This window comes from Chrysemys picta, chromosome 12 (assembly GCF_011386835.1).
Source record: "Chrysemys picta bellii isolate R12L10 chromosome 12, ASM1138683v2, whole genome shotgun sequence".
NCBI lineage: Eukaryota > Metazoa > Chordata > Testudines > Emydidae > Chrysemys > Chrysemys picta.
In genome coordinates, this window is record NC_088802.1 from 22,913,575 (window position 1) to 22,933,335 (window position 19,761).

The 19,761-nt window shown below is 44.7% G+C and overlaps 2 protein-coding genes across 2 annotated transcripts; both read left to right on the plus strand.

Annotated features, from left to right (window-relative positions):
• The first annotated feature begins 325 nt into the window (after positions 1–325).
• On the plus strand, positions 326–1,288 carry LOC135974749 (olfactory receptor 6N1-like). The gene has a single exon (XM_065563269.1). It carries the CDS (start codon positions 326–328, stop codon positions 1,286–1,288), a length of 963 nt encoding a protein of 320 aa, XP_065419341.1.
• Positions 1,289–16,078: 14,790 nt separating this feature from the next.
• Positions 16,079–17,340, plus strand: LOC112061419 (olfactory receptor 6B1-like). The gene has a single exon (XM_024114438.3). It carries the CDS (start codon positions 16,084–16,086, stop codon positions 17,038–17,040), a length of 957 nt encoding a protein of 318 aa, XP_023970206.1. The 5' UTR covers positions 16,079–16,083; the 3' UTR covers positions 17,041–17,340.
• Positions 17,341–19,761: the final 2,421 nt, after the last annotated feature.

Consider the following 19,761-nt stretch of genomic DNA (forward strand, 5'->3'; position numbering starts at 1 on the left):
ACGAGATGGGATATGATAGATAGCCAAGTTCTGATATGACAGATCAGACCAATTCTGTACCAGAGATATGGGCTGTTATATTAGTCATTGCTCTGATATGGCAGAGGGAGGTCTACATGGGTACCAATGTTCTGTCCTTGGACTGAGACTTCTGGCACTTTACGCTGAAGTCTACATTTAGCCTTAAAATTTCAGCCTGTAACCAGGAGACGAAGGGAATATTCTGAATATTTATGGTATTAATTCACAAGACTTGATTAATTTTTAATGCTATGTTCTTCCAATTCAATTGCCCAGCTTGTTTTTTTGTTCCTAGACTCAACCCATGGCAGGCACAGATTGGAGAAACCAAACGACCGTCACAGAATTAATCCTCCTGGGATTCGGGGATCTCCTTGACCTTCAAATTCCTCTCTTTCTAATGTTCCTAGTGATCTACATGGCAACCGTGGCTGGGAACACTCTCATTGCGGTGCTTGTTGTGACTGATCAGCACCTTCACACCCCCATGTACTTTTTTCTTGGCAACTTGTCCTACTTGGAGATCTGCTACACTTCCACCATCCTGCCCAGGTTACTGGCCAGTTTCCTGACTGGGGACAAAACCATCTCAGTCAGTGGCTGCATCACACAACTGTATTTCTCTGCCTCTCTGGCAGCTACGGAATGCTATCTCCTAGCAACAATGTCCTATGATAGATATTTAGCTATATGTAAACCCCTGCACTATTCAACTCTTATGAATAACAGGTTTTGCCTCCAGTTGGCTGCTGGGTCATGGTTAAATGGTAGCTTGGCCACTACCATCTTTATATTATTCATATCCCAGTTAATTTTTTGTGGTCCGAATGAAATTGACCATTTCTATTGTGACCCCATCCTACTGATGGAACTCTCCTGCAGTGACACACACCTGAGCATATTTGTGAATCTCATATTAGTCTCCGTATTCACCTTGCCTCCATTCCTACTAACTATGACGTCCTACGTGTGTATCAGCGCCACCATCCTAAGAATCCCTTCCACCACTGGGAGACAAAAGGCCTTTTCCACCTGCTCCTCTCACCTCACTGTGGTGACAATTTTCTATGGAACCATAATCATTGTCTACATGCTACTAAAACGTGATACACTCAGAGATCTGAAGAAAGTGCTCTCTCTTTGCTTTACGGTCCTAACTCCCCTGGTAAACCCCCTTATCTACAGCCTGAGAAACAGAGAGGTCAAGGAAGCCTTGAGCAAAGCCATCAGTAAATGTGGCTTTCACAAAAACATGCAGAGACTCTGAGATAATAATGTAGCCTGAGGTTTTGAAATCTGCCTGGGTGATTGAAGCAATGAGCCTGTGATGCACTTTACCTCAAAGTAGCCCCCTGAAACCTCCATATTCATCGTTTTTATATGGTTGTGATAAAAAAAACATGCCTTGTAAGTCATGATCTGCTGCAACTCATTTTTCTGTCAAAATATGTATATCATCATTTGTATATGGCATTATGAGATTTTGTTATATGGTTGTTATTGAAATATGTTGGGAGTCTGGGAGTCGCCCACTGTTAGTTCTCCAGTGACAACAAAGGAGCTGACCCTCACCGAGGCGGGCGTTAAACGACCATCACCAGCCATTGACCAGCAGGGGAATTGTAAACAAGAGATTCACAATTCTGTAACAGGCAGTTGCCTAGCACCACACAATGGGAATTGAACTCTGTGACTCAGCAAGACCCACCAGGACATGTCTGGGCCAGTATTTTTCCAGGGACATGAATTGAGAGTATAAAATAAAGGACAGTGGCATCATGAGACCACCTCTCTCCTCCCCCACCTATTCTGGAGGCAGCAAGAACGCTGGGAAGACAAAGACTTTGAACTGGAGAGGTTAGTCCCAGGGTGAGAAGGGAATTCAGCCTGTGTATTAAGAACTGTAACCTGGCTGCCACATCCAGTGGGGTGAGAACAGCTGTTTGAATCAATTCTTACTCAGTCTGATAAAGTTTAGGATTTAGAACGTGTTTTTAATTTTTTTTCTTAGGCGTAAAGGTCAGAGATAGTTACCTAACACATATATCACTTAATCTAGCTTTCTGTAGTTAATAAACTTATTTTAATGTTAATCTTAACCAGTGAGTTTGTCTAAAATGCTTGGGGAATCTGCTCAGATTACAAGAGCTGATGCATGAGGGGATGGTTTGATGGGATAAAGTGATTTTAGTCAATAGGTCAATAACGTGCCATCGCTGGTAATTAGTATCAATGGTCAATGATGGGATATTAAAAGTTACTACAGAGAACTTTTTCTAGAGGGTCTGGCTAGAGAATCTTGCCCGCATGCTCGGGGTTCAGCTGATCGCTATATTTGGGTTCGGGAAGGAATTTTCCTCCAGGGTATATTGGCAGAGGCCCTGGAGGTTTTTCGCCTTCCTCCGCAGCATGGGGCAGGGGTCGCTTGCTGGAGGATTCTCAGCGATTTGAAGTCTTTAAATCATGATTTGGGGACTTCAACAGCTGAGTCAAGGGAGAGACTTATTCCAGGAGTGGGTGGGTCAGCTTTTGTGGCCTGCATCATGCGGGAGGTCAGACTAGATGATCATAATAGTCCCTTCTGACCTTAGAGTCTATGAGTCTATGTCCACTATCCTTTGATGAAGTGGCAAACTAATTAATGAGTTTGCATTGTTCAAGAGAAGGTCTTGAGCAGTTTAAGATGGTACATTTCTGGGGGTGTGAGGCTGGGGGGATTTGCTGGTGTCTCCCTTTCTATAGTTCATGAGTAGCTTGGAGAGCATTCATGCTCCTCAGTTGGCTGCTGGGTGTGTCTCTGTATGCTGGTGACTGAGTGATAACAGCAACTGAGGGGGGGGGGTTGCTGCTTCTCACTATTAAAGCATCATGAGAGACAGCCCAGGCTGGAGAGATAAGGGGGCACAGCGGTCCCACAGCTCCAGGTTGTACACCGGGGGTCCCATCGCATAGCCCCATTAAAATTAAGTTGAAAACTCCCATTGTCCATCTAAGTGGAACGGCCAAGGAGGGAGGTGGCCAAAACCATGTTCCCATCATGGAGTTTTCAACTGGGTATCAGGAGCAGTGGAGACAATTTTAACCAATTTTTTAATACCTGTAAAAAAGCCATTACTATCAAAATAAATGTTAGTATTTTTATTGTCCAAACTCTTGGTGCAGCCTTTGTGGGGTCATACGCCTAGGAAATCTGCCACCTCTGAAATTGTGCCTAATTCCATCCCCATCATACCCCCCCTGCAAACCAACCACCTTCATTACACTCACACAAGCCAGATGCAAACAGCCAGTTAAGCATCCATCTCCCATTTCAAAAGGATTTGGGTGCTTAACTCACTTAGACGCCTTCTAGAATCTCAGCCTGGAGAACCACTGGGCTGCTGTCACTGTAGCTTCAATCTATGTATTTCTACTGAAAACAGACTCCCCAGCAACAGAAATGGACTGGATTAATGGTAAACACCTGCTAAACCTTTGAGACCCACTAATGTTGTATGTGTAGTTGTGGCCACTAATGTTTCAATCATGCTGTTGTGTGATTTGGTTCCCAATGTTTAAAATTTTGAACAGTGCACACCTAGCAATAGGTAAGAAATGAGGAAAGATGCAGTTATGCCTTGTAGGACCACTAGAGGGAAGAGGACTGGGAAAGGTGCAGCCCAATGGACAGTAGCCAAAGTGGAAGGGCAAGAAAGCAGAAATTATGTTGCCAAATGACCAAAAGCAGGAAGTGGAAAGGGAGGTGAAGCTATAAAATGATACATAAAAGGTGAGGAAAGAGCATTGAAGAGAAAAGGAACTTTATGCTGTGTAATAAACTGTGGATAGTAGCAGATATTATGCAGTGAGTTATGCACTGTTATACTAAATAATGTCCACCAGGTGACATGAGATTCAAAAATGGGAAATAGGTGGCTATAGCAAGTAGAATCCATAGAGGAGAGCAGAGTAACAGGCTGTCATGCTGGGAAATGGACATTAGATGGCAGCAGAGTAGATGAAATGAAAGGAGGGTGGTCAGAAATACTGACTAGTGGCCAATAGATTTCTATTTATGCTACAATAAATTTGTTAGTCTTTAAGGTGACACAAGTACTCCTATTCTCTTTGCGGATACTGACTGATATGGCTTCTAATCTGAAACCTGTCAATAGATTTCAGTGGCCAATAAAATAATGGGAAAGTTATACTGTAAAATGGCCAATAGGTGGCAGCATAGAACCATTGGGTTAGAAGGGACCGCATGGGTCATCTAGTCTAACCCCCTGCGAAGATACAGTATTTGTTGAGTCTCAGCCATCCAAGACTGATGGCTGTCCAGCCTCCTTTTGAAAACTTCCAGTGAAGGAGATTCCCGAGATTTAATCTAAATCTGCTATGCTGCAGTTTGAACCCATTGTTTCTTGTCCTGCCCACTGTGGCAAGAGAGAACAACTTTTCTCTTTTTTATGGCAGCCTTTCAAGTGTTTGAAGACTGCTATCATGTCCCCCATTAATCTGCTCTTTTCGAAAGCAAACATAAACAGTTCCTTCAGTCTTTTGCTCATATGGCTCCATCCCTTTGATCATCTTTGTCGCTCGTCTCTGGATCCTTTTCAGTTTCTCTACATCCTTTCTATACATTGGTGACCAAAACTGGACACAGTCTCCGGCTCAGGCCAACCAGAGCCGAGCAGAGTGGTACTATCACCTCCCGAGACTTGCATGCTATGACTCTGGTAATGAAACCTAAAATTACATTTGCTTTTTTTGAAACAGCATCTCATTGCTGACTCCTGTTGAGGTTGTGATCCACCTAATTCCCAGCAGTGCTGCTTCCAAGCCAGTTATCCCCAATTCTGCCCTTGTGCATTTGGTTTTTCTTCCCGAAGTGAACACATGTTGTAAGGGTGATGTATGGGCAGCTATTTTCAGAAATGCCCACTAGATGGCAGCATATATTAAAGGTTAATAAAGGGATGGTGTAAGTACATCATAACAGGCCATTACCTTGGATAGGCATCTCCAAAAAATGTAAGCTGGTGTTTGTTCATGATATCAAATATTTTACACATTAGGATCATGAGAGTTAAAAAAAGTTGCAATTATAAAAGTCAAACTTGTTTCAAACTCTGACGGGGCTGACCTGGGGAATTAGTGCTTTTTTCTTACATCCAATCTCCTGTGTGTTTGTTAAACTGTGTGGCTTCAGCACCCAGGTAAGTCTGAGTCATGTTAGCCATTGTTACTTGTGCAATTCTTCCATTGAAGGCTGTTGTCACTTGTCGGCTCTGTGTGTGTTCTCTTTGTGCTGCACCAGCTCTGTGCAAAAAGCTGGCCTAGCAGACTCTGATCGAACTGCCCAAGAAGACTACAGACTCGGTTCAGTGGCGAAGGCGCTCGGACAGGTTTATTGTCAATGAAGCATGATCCTAGTGTCCTATATGTACTACAGGTACACTAACGCATGTATGCCCATTACAATGGACTCGGCTCAGTGAGTGGCAGGACTTTCTGCTCCCCCTCAGCCAGACCAAGACACCCCCTCTCTGACCTCTCTTTTATACACTGATACAAACAAGTGACCTATTGCCCCTCTGACATGGCTAGTTACCACTTTACCTTGTACCTGTGGCTATGATCAAAACATCTCTATCCATCACCCTGTTATCCTGCCTTATCTTTAGGAGGCATCAGTGTGTCCCTGTTATCTTCAGGGAGTGTGTTTACACCATACTTGGTATTGGGGTGTTCTGGTACTACCCTTCTGGCATGAGTTTACATGAGCGTCCTGTGCCTAGCACTTCTGAGGAATGTTTGCATTTTTGCAATAACAGCCCTGTTTTTGACAGGTTCTGTGAACTTGCAAGTAGGGATGTTTTGTAACGGCCTGCTCACAGTCTGACTTTTCCTACCTTTGTTTTATATCAGCTGGGCCTGACTACTTTAGTTCAGGCCTTAGGTCTCCAACAAGGCCCCTTATACCAGGCCTCATGTCTCAGGCTCTCTTCTTCTACTACAAAGGCAACGGGACAACTGACATGAGTAAAGATTGCTGAGTAGAGTCAGTCTCTGTACAGCTAGGCACTCTGTTGTCACTGCATTACATTTCAGCCATGCAGAGCAATGAGCTCATACAGCTGGTAGCAGAAAGGTGATTCCTCTGGGCGAGGGAGGTTGGTTGCATCAGGACAGTTGTTTGTACTGTCTGCACAGAAAACACAGCGCCGACTTCCCAGGATCAACCTCTTTAGAGTTGGAATCAAGGGAGACGTAGCCTTCCATGGAGAAGGATACAAATATGAGGACTCTGCACTTCGTAAATGGAAGGGGCAGAGCATGCTCTAAGACAGATTGCAGCAGCTGCTCATCCATTCATATAGATACAGGTGTCTTTGCTGAGAAGATCCAGTTTCTATTGAATGATGAGACCCAAAAACCTCAGTGGTGGAAACAGAGTCCTAACTGCCAAACCCTGAGAAATAAGAGCTCATCGCTTGACGCTTGAGCCATCATGTGGTTACAGATGAGCACTCTCTTCCTGACTGCGTTTCTATACCACCTTCCAAACAGGGGCATGAAAGTGCTTTGTGAATATTGTATGCAGTGTTATTGTAGCCGTGTTGGTCCCACGATATTAGAGAGACAAGGTGGGTGAGGTAATATCTTTTATTGGACTAACTTCTGCTGGCGAGAGAGACAAGCTTTCGAGCCACACAGAGCTCAACTTGAAAGCTTGGCTCTCTCACCAGCAGAAGTTGATTCAATAAAAGATATTATCTCACTCACCTTGTGTCAGGACTGAGATCCCCACTTTGAACTTTAGGGTACAAATGTAGGGGCCTGCGTGAAAAACTTCTAAGCTTAACTACCAGCTTAGCTCTGGTTCGGCTGCCACCATCAATGGATTCCCTCCCTGGGAAGCCTTGAAAAACCCTCACCAAATCCCTGGTGAAAACAAATCCAAAACCCCTTGGATCTTAAAACAAGGAGAAATTAACCATTCCCCTCCTTCCTCCCACCAACTCCTGGTGAATCAGTTCCAACCCCCCCCCTGGGATCTACAACAGGGAGAAATTAACCATCCCCCCTCCTTCCTCCCACCAACTCCTGGTGAATCAAGATCCAAAACCCCTTTGGATCTAAAACAAGGAAAAATCAATCAGGTTCTTAAAAAGAAGGTTTTTAATTAAAGAAAAAGGTAAAAATCATCTCTGTAAAATCAGTATGGGAATTAACCTTACAGGGTAATCAAACTTAAAGAGCTCAGAGGACTCCCCTCTAGTCTCAGGTTCAAAGTACAGCAAACAAAGATAAACACTCTAGTAAAAGGTACATTTACAAGTTGAGAAAAACAAAGGAAAACTAACACGCCTTGCCTGGCTATTTACTTACAAGTTTGAAATAGGAGAGGCTTGTTTAGAAAGATGTGGAGAACCTGGATTGATGTCTGGTCCCTCTCATTCCCGGAGAACGAACACCGTCCCAAAACAAAGAACACAAACAAAAGCCTTCCCCCCCCCAAGATTTGAAAGTATCTTGTCCCCTTATTGGTCCTTTAGGTCAGATGCCAGCCAGGTTACCTGAGCTTCTTAACCCTTTACAGGGAAAAGGATTTTGGAGTCTCTGGCCAGGAGGGATTTATAGTACTGTACACAGGACAGCTATTACCCTTCCCTTTATAGTTATGACACCTTGTCTCTGTGAATATTAGCAGTTTTAGACTCACCTTCCAAAAGCAGTGCCAGTCGGTGTTCATACACCATTAACAATGGGGAAATTGAGATACATGTCTTGTGAAAGGTCCTCAGCTAAGGATCTGGCCCATTGACTCCAACAGACTACGGCTGATTGATACCAGCTGGGGATCTGGCTCAGGGTAACTAGGGTGAAGGATGGAATAGAATAATGGAAATCAAAACTAAGTGAAGCTGATAGAAAGGAACATTCAAATGGCATGTTAGGTGGGTAAAGTGTAAGAACAAAATTAGGAGCATAAGAAGGAATTTGAAGAACAAATGGTCTTAGTCAAAAGTAAATAACAAAACTGTTTCACTATATCTGAGTCAGGGAGGTTGCAAGAGAATCCGCAGGTCCACTGAAACATCACAGAATAAAAAAGATATAGACATTACAGAAGGGCTAAGATTGAGATTTGCAAAGCCACCTAGGAATTGGGTGTCCTAAACTTCTATTAGAATTAATGTCCAGAACTCTAATTTGACAACTTCACCTCAAATGATTTCTTTGTATCGATCTATACCAAAAAGTGTTACAAAGTTATCTATGCCAGGTCAACTTTTTTTCAGGTAACAGCCTATCAGAGACTGAAGTATAAAAAGTGTAGCTTCTTGAGCTAATTGGAATTTTGGGTTTCTCTGTACCACTTTAGGAGAACGTAATAACATAGGAACTGCCAGATTAGATCACACCCAAGGGCCATCCTGTCCAGTATCGTTCTCCGAGAGCGAGCAGTACTAGATGTTTCAGAGGTAAATGTCAGAACACTGCAGTAGCAGTTCTGGGATGATCTCCCCCAACATGTGTCATGTTGGACTGCAATAGTTAGAGATTGGCTTAACCCCCCCAAACATGAGATTTAATATTTATTCCAAAACGGTTGTTGCCATTAATTATGATAACTCTGGATATTTATATCTGGATATTCTCTTCTGGAATCCAATTAAATCCTTCATATCAATGACTTCCTGTAGCAGTGAGTGTGATGCTCCCAATGAGGATGCAACAGTGTGATTGCCAAACTCAGGGCAGACAGTTACAAACCAGGGCACAAACCCCTCGTTGGTTGTGAGTTCTAAACTTAGATTTCACCAACCAACTGCACTGAGTGCAAACTCTTTAGGCACTTTAACAGCCCTGATAGTTACTTACAGTCCCTTTGGCTGCACCAGTCTGTCCTGCCACCCAGTTGACCGTATCTGTGGTATACGGCCCCTTACGCCAAGAATCACAGCAATATTCAGGTTACTCCCGACTTCCCCCAGCTCAATTGTTCTTTAGGTCTCACACCAAAGATGACGCTTGTAGCCAATGCTGTAGTGAACTATATGAAGATTTCTTAAATAGGAAAAGGAAATGAGAGTTATTTACAAGATTAAAGCAAGAAAACAGAGCCGTGAATGAGTCTCAGTCTGAGGTTTCAAAAGGTAATACAGGCTTCTCTCAGCAGCAAGGCTGATTGCAGCTGTGTATCTGTCAGTGTCCCACTGAGAGAGGGAGACCTTGGCAGGAGCTGGCACCTGGTCTGCCAGCATCACAGTGAGTGCCACACTTTACCTACAGCCTGTGTGAACAAGTATTTCATTTTATAGATTTTAAGTTTCCCACCTTTTAATTTCATTGTATGTCCCCCTTGTTCTTGCAGTGAGGGGCAGGGAAAACAGAAGCTCCACATTCTGCCTTCTCCAGATCATTATTTATAATGTTCCCTTTTATCCCTCTCCTTTCTAAGGTAACAATCCTGACCATTGGAATCTCTCTTCAGATGGTAGTTTTTCCTATTTCAATCATTCTTGCCACTCTTCTCTGAGCACCTCACCCCTACCCGCCCCCCGACCTGAGAAGGCCCTTAGAGTGTAGATAACATTGAGGTTCTTCAGCGGGATATGTTAGTCCTTATGGAACACAGGACTGAGTCCCTATGGGGTGGATTACAAGATCACAGGGTAGCACATTCCAGATTGTTTGACTTCAGCGACATCTTTCTTCACCAGTCCTGTTCTCGTTCCTGTATTATCAGCCCACAACCATTCAGGAGTGATGAGTCACTCCACAGCTAAGGGGCAAAACTAGGCAGATGCTGGCCAGTCTCCTGACTGGGGACAAAACCATCTCATTCAGTGGATGCATCATACAACTGTACTTTTTTGCTTCTCTGGGATGTACAGAATGCTATCTACTAGCAGCAATGTCTTATGATCGCTATTTAGCGATATGTAAACCTCTGCACTATTCAACTCTTATGAATAGCAGGTTTTGCCTCCAGTTGGCTGGTGGATCATGGTTAAATGGTTGTTTGGCTACTGCCATCTTTATATTATTCATGTCACCATTAATATTCTGTGGTCCGAATGAAATGGACCATTTCTATTATTACTCCATCCCATTGATAAAACTCTCCTGCAGTGACACATACCTGATCATATTGCTAGATTTCATACTAGCCTGTGTATTCACCCTGCCTCCATTCCTACTAACCCTGACATCCTATCTGTGTGTTATCGCCAGCATCCTAAGAATCCCTTTCCCTACCAGGAGGCAGAAGGCATTTTCCACCTGCTCCTCTCACCTCATCATGGTGACAATTTTCTATGGCACAATAATGATTGTCTCCATGCTACCAAAACGTGATAAACTGAGAGACCTGAAAAAAGTGTTTTCTCTTTGCTACACAGTCCTGATTTCTCTGGTAAACCCCCCATCTACAGCCTGAGAAACAGAGAAGTCAAGGAAGGTTTGTGCAAAGCAGTCAGTAGGCTTTCACAAAAACGTGCAGAGACTCCTAGAGAATAACTTAGCCTGAGGTTTTCAAAGCTGCCTGGGTGATTTAAGCAATCAGCCCCCATTAAAATTAAGTTGAAAACTCCCATTGAAAAATCTCAGCACTAAAATGAAAAAGAATCGGAGATGATCTGCATAGCGTTACTAAGACAGTTTTTGTGGTCCCTCGCTGTGTCCATGTAACACAACTTATAGGAAAGTGCCGTTGTGGACAGCTCTGTCACTCTCTCATGTTCAGCACTGATACATGCTGTATTATGGTATTTTTCTCGATGGTATTGGCAGTTCACCCTATGTGAGAAGGGTGTACAGTGTCCGAAACTGCACAGAGCAAATATTGTGTAAGGCACAAAATCCACTAAACATTAAAGTAAATCCTTGTGTACATCCCTTGTTCATTGTTTCTCTATGTTATATATTAAAGTCTTGTAATCAAATTCAGATGAAGTGGGAATTTTTCATAATGTTTCATAAGAATATTGTGTGTGCCTCAGTTTCCCCTATGTGGTGCACATTTAATTAGGTGGGCGAAAGGACTGTTTACTCTTTGCAGACACTTAGAGACATAGGTATGACCGACGCCTAGCTGCCTGGGGCCTGGGTACCCATGCCCATGGAGACTACCAGAAGACAATGGCCACTACAATTGCTCAGACATTTGGCGCCTAGCAGCAAATGACCATGGATAGCCCACCCTCAGCAGGAAGCCAGCTAGGTGTGACAAGCTGGAGGACAAAGGACTGGGGAGGGGCCAGGTGGGATTCTTAAATGTGGGCTGCTGGAGGCAGGGAGAAGCTGTTGGAGTGAGACTACAGAGGGGTCAGAGAGCTCTGGGCTTTGGGACTGACCCAGATGTAACTTTCTGTTCTCTATGTTAATGAAGGTCTTTCTACGCTGTGTTCCAGACATCTCATAAACTCTCCTGCTTTTACAAGGCTGGCTGAAAGTAACTTCAGAGTCAGGAAGTCAGGGGTGCATTGCCCCCTTTGGGTGTGCAAATCTTCCCCAGGTGTCCAGTTCAAGTGGACTCACTGAAGGGAGCTCACAGTGAGGAGCAGCGGTGCCAAAGGCTGCTACATTAGGTTCCAGGAGGCGGTGAAGCCAAGAGGCCTACCCTAGTGAGTGTGTGACCCTAAGGGGGCAGACAACCTGAAGGGGTCCTGCCAGGGACTCTTCCAGAGCTGTTCAAGAGCACCACACCTGTGGATCCGTGACGGGATGACTTCATCAGGCTTGTAGCTACAGGTCATTTCTTCTGCCCCTAAGGACACAATGGAGAATCCTAACAGAGTTCAGGTCAGTGTTGTCCTTTTAACCAGGCAGGGAGGTGGCCATAAAAATCGTTCCATCATAGACTTTCTAACTGGACACCAGGCGGAGTGGAGTCAATTTTAACCAATTTTTTATTTTCATAAAAAAGCCATTTCTGATCAAAATAAATGTTTGGACAATAAAAATACTAACTCCTGGTGCAGCAGAGATAAGGAAGTAAGCCTGGGAAATCTGCCACCCCTGAAATTGGGCTTATTGCCGTCATATGCATCTGCAAATCTACCACCTTCACTGCGCTCACACAGGCCAGATGCAAACAGCAGGCCCCAGCAGTGACCTCTGGATATTTCACCAGGAACAGCTTCATAGCTCTTACCTGGGCTAAGCCCAGCTGGGACCAGCTCCAGCAAAGCCACAGCACGAGGCTCACAGGGCCCTTGGAGGCTGGAAGTTGGGCAAACAAAGAAGTAGACTCACAAGCCAGGTCCACTGGAACTGTCCAAACCCAGCAGGGGATTTGCCAGGGCACATGAAGAACTGAGGCCATTCCTGGGGTCGCGTCTGTCAAACGGTCACAGAGGAGGGACTTGGCATGTGGCCCTGCAGGGCAGAAGCTGCTCTGCTGCCACCAGCTGCACAGAGCAGTTCAAAGGGAGGGGATCTGTTGCAATGAGTGTCCCCAAAACTCATTGCAACAAGCGCCCGGCCCTAGAGGGGTAGTTGTCAGGGCACGGTGTCTAGTCAGCCCCAGGTGCCTTAGACAGCTCTGCTGTATGCAGGACCCTCTCCTTGGGGCGTGAGGCAACCTCTGGCGAGAGAAAGTGGCTACCACCTACCAGTGGGCAGAACTCCTGTGATGCCAAAATGGCAGTGCTGTCTCAGTCACTGGGAGCATGTCAAGGCTTGTCCAGAGACAGGGGAGATGGCACCATTCAGAATGGTAGGACTTCAGCCCTGCAGAAATTACTTTCCAAGGGCCTTAATGGAGTTAGGCACCCAAATCCCTTTGAAATGGGGGTTGGTTGCTTAACTCTCTTAAATGCCTCTGAGAATCTGAGCCTGAAGAGCCACTGGTATTCTGTCCTGGTAGGTTCAATCTATGCATTTCCATCGGAAACAGATCCCACATCAATAGAAATGCACTGGATGGATGGGAAACCCCAGCTGAACCTTTGTGAGCCACTGCCGTTGTTGTAGGTGCTGTTGTAGCTACTGTAAATAGATGTTTTGGCTGTGTGTGTGTGTTCTCGCCGTGTGCTGCACTGGCTCTGGCCAGGTAGCCAGTACAGCAGACTTTGGTCGAACTTCCAATAAAACCACCAGACTCCAGTTCAGTAGCGAAGGCACTCGGCCAGGTTTATTGCCGACAAAGCACGGTCCTAGTTGCCCGGATCAATATCTATAGTTACACCAGAATATGTATGCCTGTGACAATGGATATGGCTCAGTGAACAGCGGGTATTTCCGTTCCCTCCTAGGCAGGACAAAGATACCCCCTCTGCAACTCTTCTTTTATAAACTGATACAAACAAGTTTCGTATTGCCACTCTGACATAGTTTGTTACCACCCAATATCTTATCAAAACAATTCTATCCATCTTACTGTCATCCTGACCTTACCTTTAAGGGGTCAGAATGTTCTTCTTATCTTTGGGGAGTGTACTTGTACCATTCTTGGTATTGGGGTGTTCTGGTACCATCCCTCTGGAATATGTTTACATGACTGCTTAGTGCCTAGGGCTGCTTCTGTTTTTGCAATAATGGGAAAGTTTATATTTCAGAGAGTGAACCTGTAAGAAGGATGTTTTGTAACATCCTACTTCTGCTCACAGCCTGACTTTGCTTTATAGCAGAAGGGCCTGACTTCTGTTCAGTCCTTAGACCTGATGTCTCAGGTTCCCTCTACTACAGCCACTAATGTTGCAATCAGGCTGTTCTACAATTTGGTTCTCAGTGGCTATACTTTGGAATACCGCACACCTAGCAGTAGGTAAGAAATAAGAAAAGGTGTGATTAAGCTCTCTAGGGTCATTAGGGGGCAGAGGAATGGAAAAGATGTAGTGGTGTTGCCCAGTGGATAGCAGCCAAAGTGGAAGGGCAAGAAAGAAGATGTTATGTTGCCAAATGACCACCTGAGGGAAGTGGAAAGGAAGGTGAATTTGAATAACAGTGTATAAATGGTGAGGAATGGGCCCTGAAGAGAAAAGGACCTCTGCAATATGTAATGAACTGTGGATAGCAGCAGATGTTGTGGAGTGAGAAATCGGCTGTTATACTAAATAATGGCCAGCAGGTGATATGAGTCAAGAACTGGAAAGATGCAGCTATGATAGCAAGAAGAATCCACTAGAGGACAGCAAAGAAACAGGGTGCCATGCTGGGAAATCAACAATAGATGGCAGATGAGCAGAGGAACTGAGGGGGGTGTTAGAAATACTGACTAGTGACCAATAGATTTTTGTAGCCAATAGAATACTACTAGAAAAAGGGCCACTAGGTGACAGCATATATTGAATATTAATAACCGGGTGGGGCAAGTACATTATAACAGGTCATCATCTTTGACAGGCATCTCCCAAGAATGTAAGCTGGTGTTTGTTCATGATCTAAAATCTTTTCCACGTGGAATCATTAGTCTTAATAAAAGATACAATTATACAGGTTACACTGTACATGTCCCATTGGGCATTGTTAGCTATAAAGCTTTGGAGACAAAAAATCAACGAAGTGGGAGAAAGGTTGAAGTGGGACCGTACTAAAAACTGTGAAGACCGAATACAAATATGAGGCAGCATTTGCACTTTGTAAATCCAAGAGGAAGCTCAAATGTAGATGAAATGCACCTGCTCATCCCTTCAGGTAACTGCAGGTCTCTTCACTGAGAAAATCCAGTTTCTGCAGAAAAAAAGGAGAGACAAGAACCTCAGCTGAGGATCCTGAATCCTGGTGGCCGAACCCTGAGAACTAAGAGCTCATTGCTTCAAGCTTGGACTGTGCTGTGGTTACAGGTGAGCACCATCTTCCTGACTGTATTTCTATACCACTGCAAACAGAGGCATGAATGTGTTTTGTGACTATTAGATGGACAAGGTGGGTGAGATAATATCTTTTATTGGACCAACCTCTGTTGGTTAATGAGAGAAGCTTTTGAGCAACACAGAGCTCTTCTTCAGGTTAATATTATTATCAGTTTTAGCCTCGCCTTCCACTGCAGTGCCAGTCAGCATTCATAGCACCATTTCACAGAGATGGAGGCTGAGATCCATGTCTTGTGACAGGTCCTCAGTTGGGGAACTGCCCCACTAACACAAATGGAGTTACCTTGAATTATATCAGCTGGGGATCAGGCTCAGTGAGTCGCCCAAGAGGGTGGGGAGTGGTGAAGGAGTCTTACTAGCCCAGATCAAACATGCCAGATTATTTCTAGACTCTGAGTTCAGGGACAACATCTTCCACCCACAACCCCAAATGAATTTCTTGTTCCTGTATTATCATCCCACACTCATTAAGAAGTTGGGAGGGTCACTCCCCAGTTAGGGTTGCACATCAGCCTGGTTCTGTCCCATGCTAAGATCCACCCTCCAAAGAGCTGTATTTTATTACAGCTACAGTTAACGTTGGGAAACAGAAAAGGCATTGCTAGTCCCTGACCCCATCACCACCATAGGAACTAAGGGAGAATTTACTCCACTTCTGAATTTATGGCATAAACTGATCTCTTTTGAGGGGGTGAACATTATTCCTTCTCCTACAAGGCACTGAAATGTTGAATATACCAGGATATATGGTTATATTAATTTCCATTAATTGTAAGCAGAGATCAGTGCCTAAGGACACTAGACTGGGTTGGAAATCTCAGTCCAACATTTTAGTTGATGTATTTATTAATTTTGACTCCTAATAATGGCATGATTCTGGCCATTGCCAGAAGTGAAGTACAGCATTTAAGCATCATTGTTAATCTCCTGTATGTCACTAGAAGGAATATGACAGTAGATAAAGAAATGGTCTAATCTGTCATATCAGTACTCGGTTATCAGAGAAATGGCCTGTTATATTAGTCATTGTTCTGACATGGCAGAGGGAGATCTACCTGGACACCAATGTTCTGTCCTCGGGCTGAGACTCCTGGCACTTAGCTCTGAAATCTACATTTAGCCTTAAAATTTCAGCCTGTAACCAGGAGAGGAAGGGGAGGTTCTGAATATTTATGGAATTAAATCATGAACTTTTAACTATGTTTTTCCAATTCAATTGCCCAGTTTGTTTTATTGTTCCAAGACTAAACCCATGGAAGACAGAGACTGGAGAAATCAAACAGCTGTCACGGAATTCATCCTCCTAGGATTCAGGGAACTCCCTGACCTGCAAATTCTTTTCTTTCTGATGTTCCTAGTGATCTACATCGCAACCGTGACTGGGAACACTCTCATCACTGCACTAGTTGTGGATGATCAGCACCTTCACACTCCCATGTACTTCTTCCTGGGGAACTTGTCGTGCTTGGAGACCTGCTACACCTCAACCATCCTGCCCCAGATGCTGGCCAATCTCCTGACGGGGGACAAAACCATCTCATTCAGTGGCTGCCTCTTACAACTGTATTTCTTTTGTGCTCTACTATGCACAGAATGCTATCTCCTAGCAGCCATGTCTTATGATCGGTATTTAGCGATATGTAAACCCCTGCACTATTCAACTCTTATGAATAACAGGTTTTGCTTCCAGTTGGCTGCTGGGTCCACGTTAAATGGTTCTTTGGCTAGTACCATCTTTGTCTTCTTCCTATCACAGTTAACATTCTGTGGCCCGAATGAAATTGACCATTTCTATTGTGATGTCATCCCATTCATGGAACTGTCCTGCAGTGACACACACTGGTTAGTATTGTTCCATTTCATACTATCCTGTGTATTCATCCTGCCTCCATTCCTACTAACTCTGACATCCTACGTGTGTATCATTGCCAGCATCCTGAGAATCCCTTCCACCACTGGGAGACAAAAGGCCTTTTCCACCTGCTCCTCCCATCTCATTGTGGTGACAATTTACTATGGAACCCTAATGATTGTCTACGTGCTTCCGAAATACAATACATTAAGCCTACTAAACAAAGTGCTCTCTCTTTCCTACACAGTCATGACTCCCCTGGTAAATCCCCTCATCTACAGCCTGAGAAACAGAGAGGTCAAGGAAGCCTTGAGAAAAGCAGTCAGTAAATATGTAGCTTTCACAAAAACGTGCTGAGACTTAGCCTGAAGTTTTCAAGCTGGCTGGGTGATTTAGGCAATCAGCCCCCATTGATATTAAGTTGAAAACTCCCATTGGAAATCTCAGCACTAATATGAAAAAAATTGAGATAATCTGTATGGAGTTACTGAGACAGAATGTTCATGTTTCTGTGCTGTGTCCATGTAACCCAATATATAGGAAAGGGCGATTGCGGACAGCTCTGTCACTCTCTCATGTTCAGCACTGATACACCCAGTATGATGGTATTTTTCTCCATGGCCTTGGCTAAATGTTCACCCTGTGGGATGAACTTGTACAGAGTCTGAAAATGCACACAGCTGACATTGTGTAAGGCACAAAACCCACTAATTATCCAAGTAAATCCCTGTGTATATCCCCTGTTCATTGTTTCTCTATGTTTATAGGCGCCGACTTCCCCGCTTTACCGTGGGTGCTCGCCCCCCCCGTCCCCAGCCCCACCCCCACTCCACCCCTTTCATGAGGCCCCACCCCTCTCCCATTCCCATTCCAACCCCACCCTGCCCCTTTTACAACTCTTTCCCGAAAGCCCTGCCCCGGCCCCACCTCTTCCCCACCTCCACCCCTGAGCACACCACGTTCCCCCTTCCTCCCAGAGTGTGCTAATGCTGCCAAACAGCTGTTTGGCGGTGGCTGGGCGGGAAGCGCTGGGAGGTAGGGGGAAGAGCGGAGACTTGGTGCGCTGAGGGGAGGAGGAGGTGGGGCAGGGGATGAGGGGAGCTTGGCTGTCGGTGGGTGCAGAGCACCCACTAATTTTTCCACATGGGTGCTCCAGCCCCGGAGCACCCACGGAGTTGGCACCTATGTCTATGTTAGATAATAAAGTCTTGTAATCAAATTCAGACAGTCAAATACAAACAAAACACAATGGGTGACATCAAGTTTGTTTCTGCACATCGTTTTTTATGCCCCTAAAGACGAAATGGAGGATCCAGCCGGAGCTCAAGACAGTGTTGTCCATCTAACTGGAAGGACCAGGGAGGGAAGTGGCCATAATCACATTCCCATCATGGAGTTTTTAACTGGGCACCAGGCAGAGTGGAGACAATTTTAATCATTTTTTTATTTCCGTAAAAAAGCAATTTTTGATCAAAATTAATGGTTGGACAATAAAAATATGCACATAAGCCTGGGAAATCTGCCACCCTGAAATAGTGCTTATTGCCACTGTGACGGGTTGGATCACAGAAACCCCTTTGGGAGCTGCCACCCGATGTGCAAAAACTACCCCTGCTTCTGTTTTCCCTGCCAGCTCAGGACTCCAGCATCCTGTCTTGCTGAGCCAGACACTCCCGTCTGCTCCAACACAGACCCAGGGTCTGAATCATTTGCCCCAAAGCTGCACGTTTACCTGAAAACAGCTCACAGAAGTGTGCTTGTCTTTAGCACTCAGATGCCCAACTCCCAATGGGGTCTAAACCCAAATAAATCCGTTTTACCCTACATAAAGCTTATGCAGGGCAAACTCATAAATTTTTCGCCCTCTATAACACTGATAGAGAGATATGCACAGTTGTTTGCTCTCCCAGGTATTAATACGTACTCTGAGTAAATTACTAAATAAAAAGTGATTTTATTAAATACAGAAAATAGGATTTAAGTGGTTCCAAGTGCTAACAGACAGAACAAAGTAAGTCACCAAGCAAAATAAAATAAAATGCGCAAATCTATGTCTAATCAAACTAAATACAGATAAGTTCCTCACCAGTTCCAGAATGCTCCCTTTTACAGGCTAATCTCCTTTTAGCCTGACTCCAGCAATCACTCACACCCCCTGTAGTTACTGTCCTTTGTTTCAGTTTCCTTCAAGTATCCTGGGGGGGGGGGAGAGTGGTGGAGAGGCTCCTTCTTTAGCCAGCTGAAGACAAAATGGAGGGGTCTCCCACGGGTTTAAATAGACTTTCTCTTGTGGGTGGAGACCCCCCCTCCTCACTCCTATGCAAAGTCCAGCTCCAAGATGGAGTTCTGGAGTCACCTGGGCAAGTCACATGTTCCTGCATGACTCAGTCTTTACAGGCCGAAGCCATTGTCCACATGGTATCTTATATGTCTCCAGGAAGACTTCTTATGTGGATTGGAGCATTCCAAGATGCATTATTCCCCAAGTGCTTCCTGATCAGGTACTTAACCTTGCAAATTCCTTCCTAAAGAAACTGATCAAATGCCTCCCAAAGCTTACTTAGAAACCAAGCAAGTATACAGCCCATATTCTTAACCTCAAGTAGAAAATGATATACATGTACAAATAGGATGAATAGATATAGTGGACCATAACCTTTACGGAGATATATTACATGGCACAGGCAGCGCAAAACATATTCCAGTTATTTCATACATACATTTATAAGCACACACAAACACACACTCCATAAAGCCTTATGGGGTTACACTGTCACAACCATCATAGCCCTCTGCAAACCCACCACCTTCACTGCTCTCACACGGGTCAGATGCAAACAGCCAGGCCCCAGCAGTGACCTCTGGACACTTCACCAGGAACACCTTCATAGCTCTTACCTGGGCTATGCCCGGCTGTGACCAGCTCTGGCAAAGCACCAGCTCTAGGCTCACTGGGCCCATGGAGGCTGGGATGTTGGGCAAACAAAGAGGTAGACTCACAAGCCAGGGCCACTGGGACTGTCCAGACCCAGCTCACAGTTTGCCAGGGCACATGTAGAGCTGAGGCCATTCTTGGGG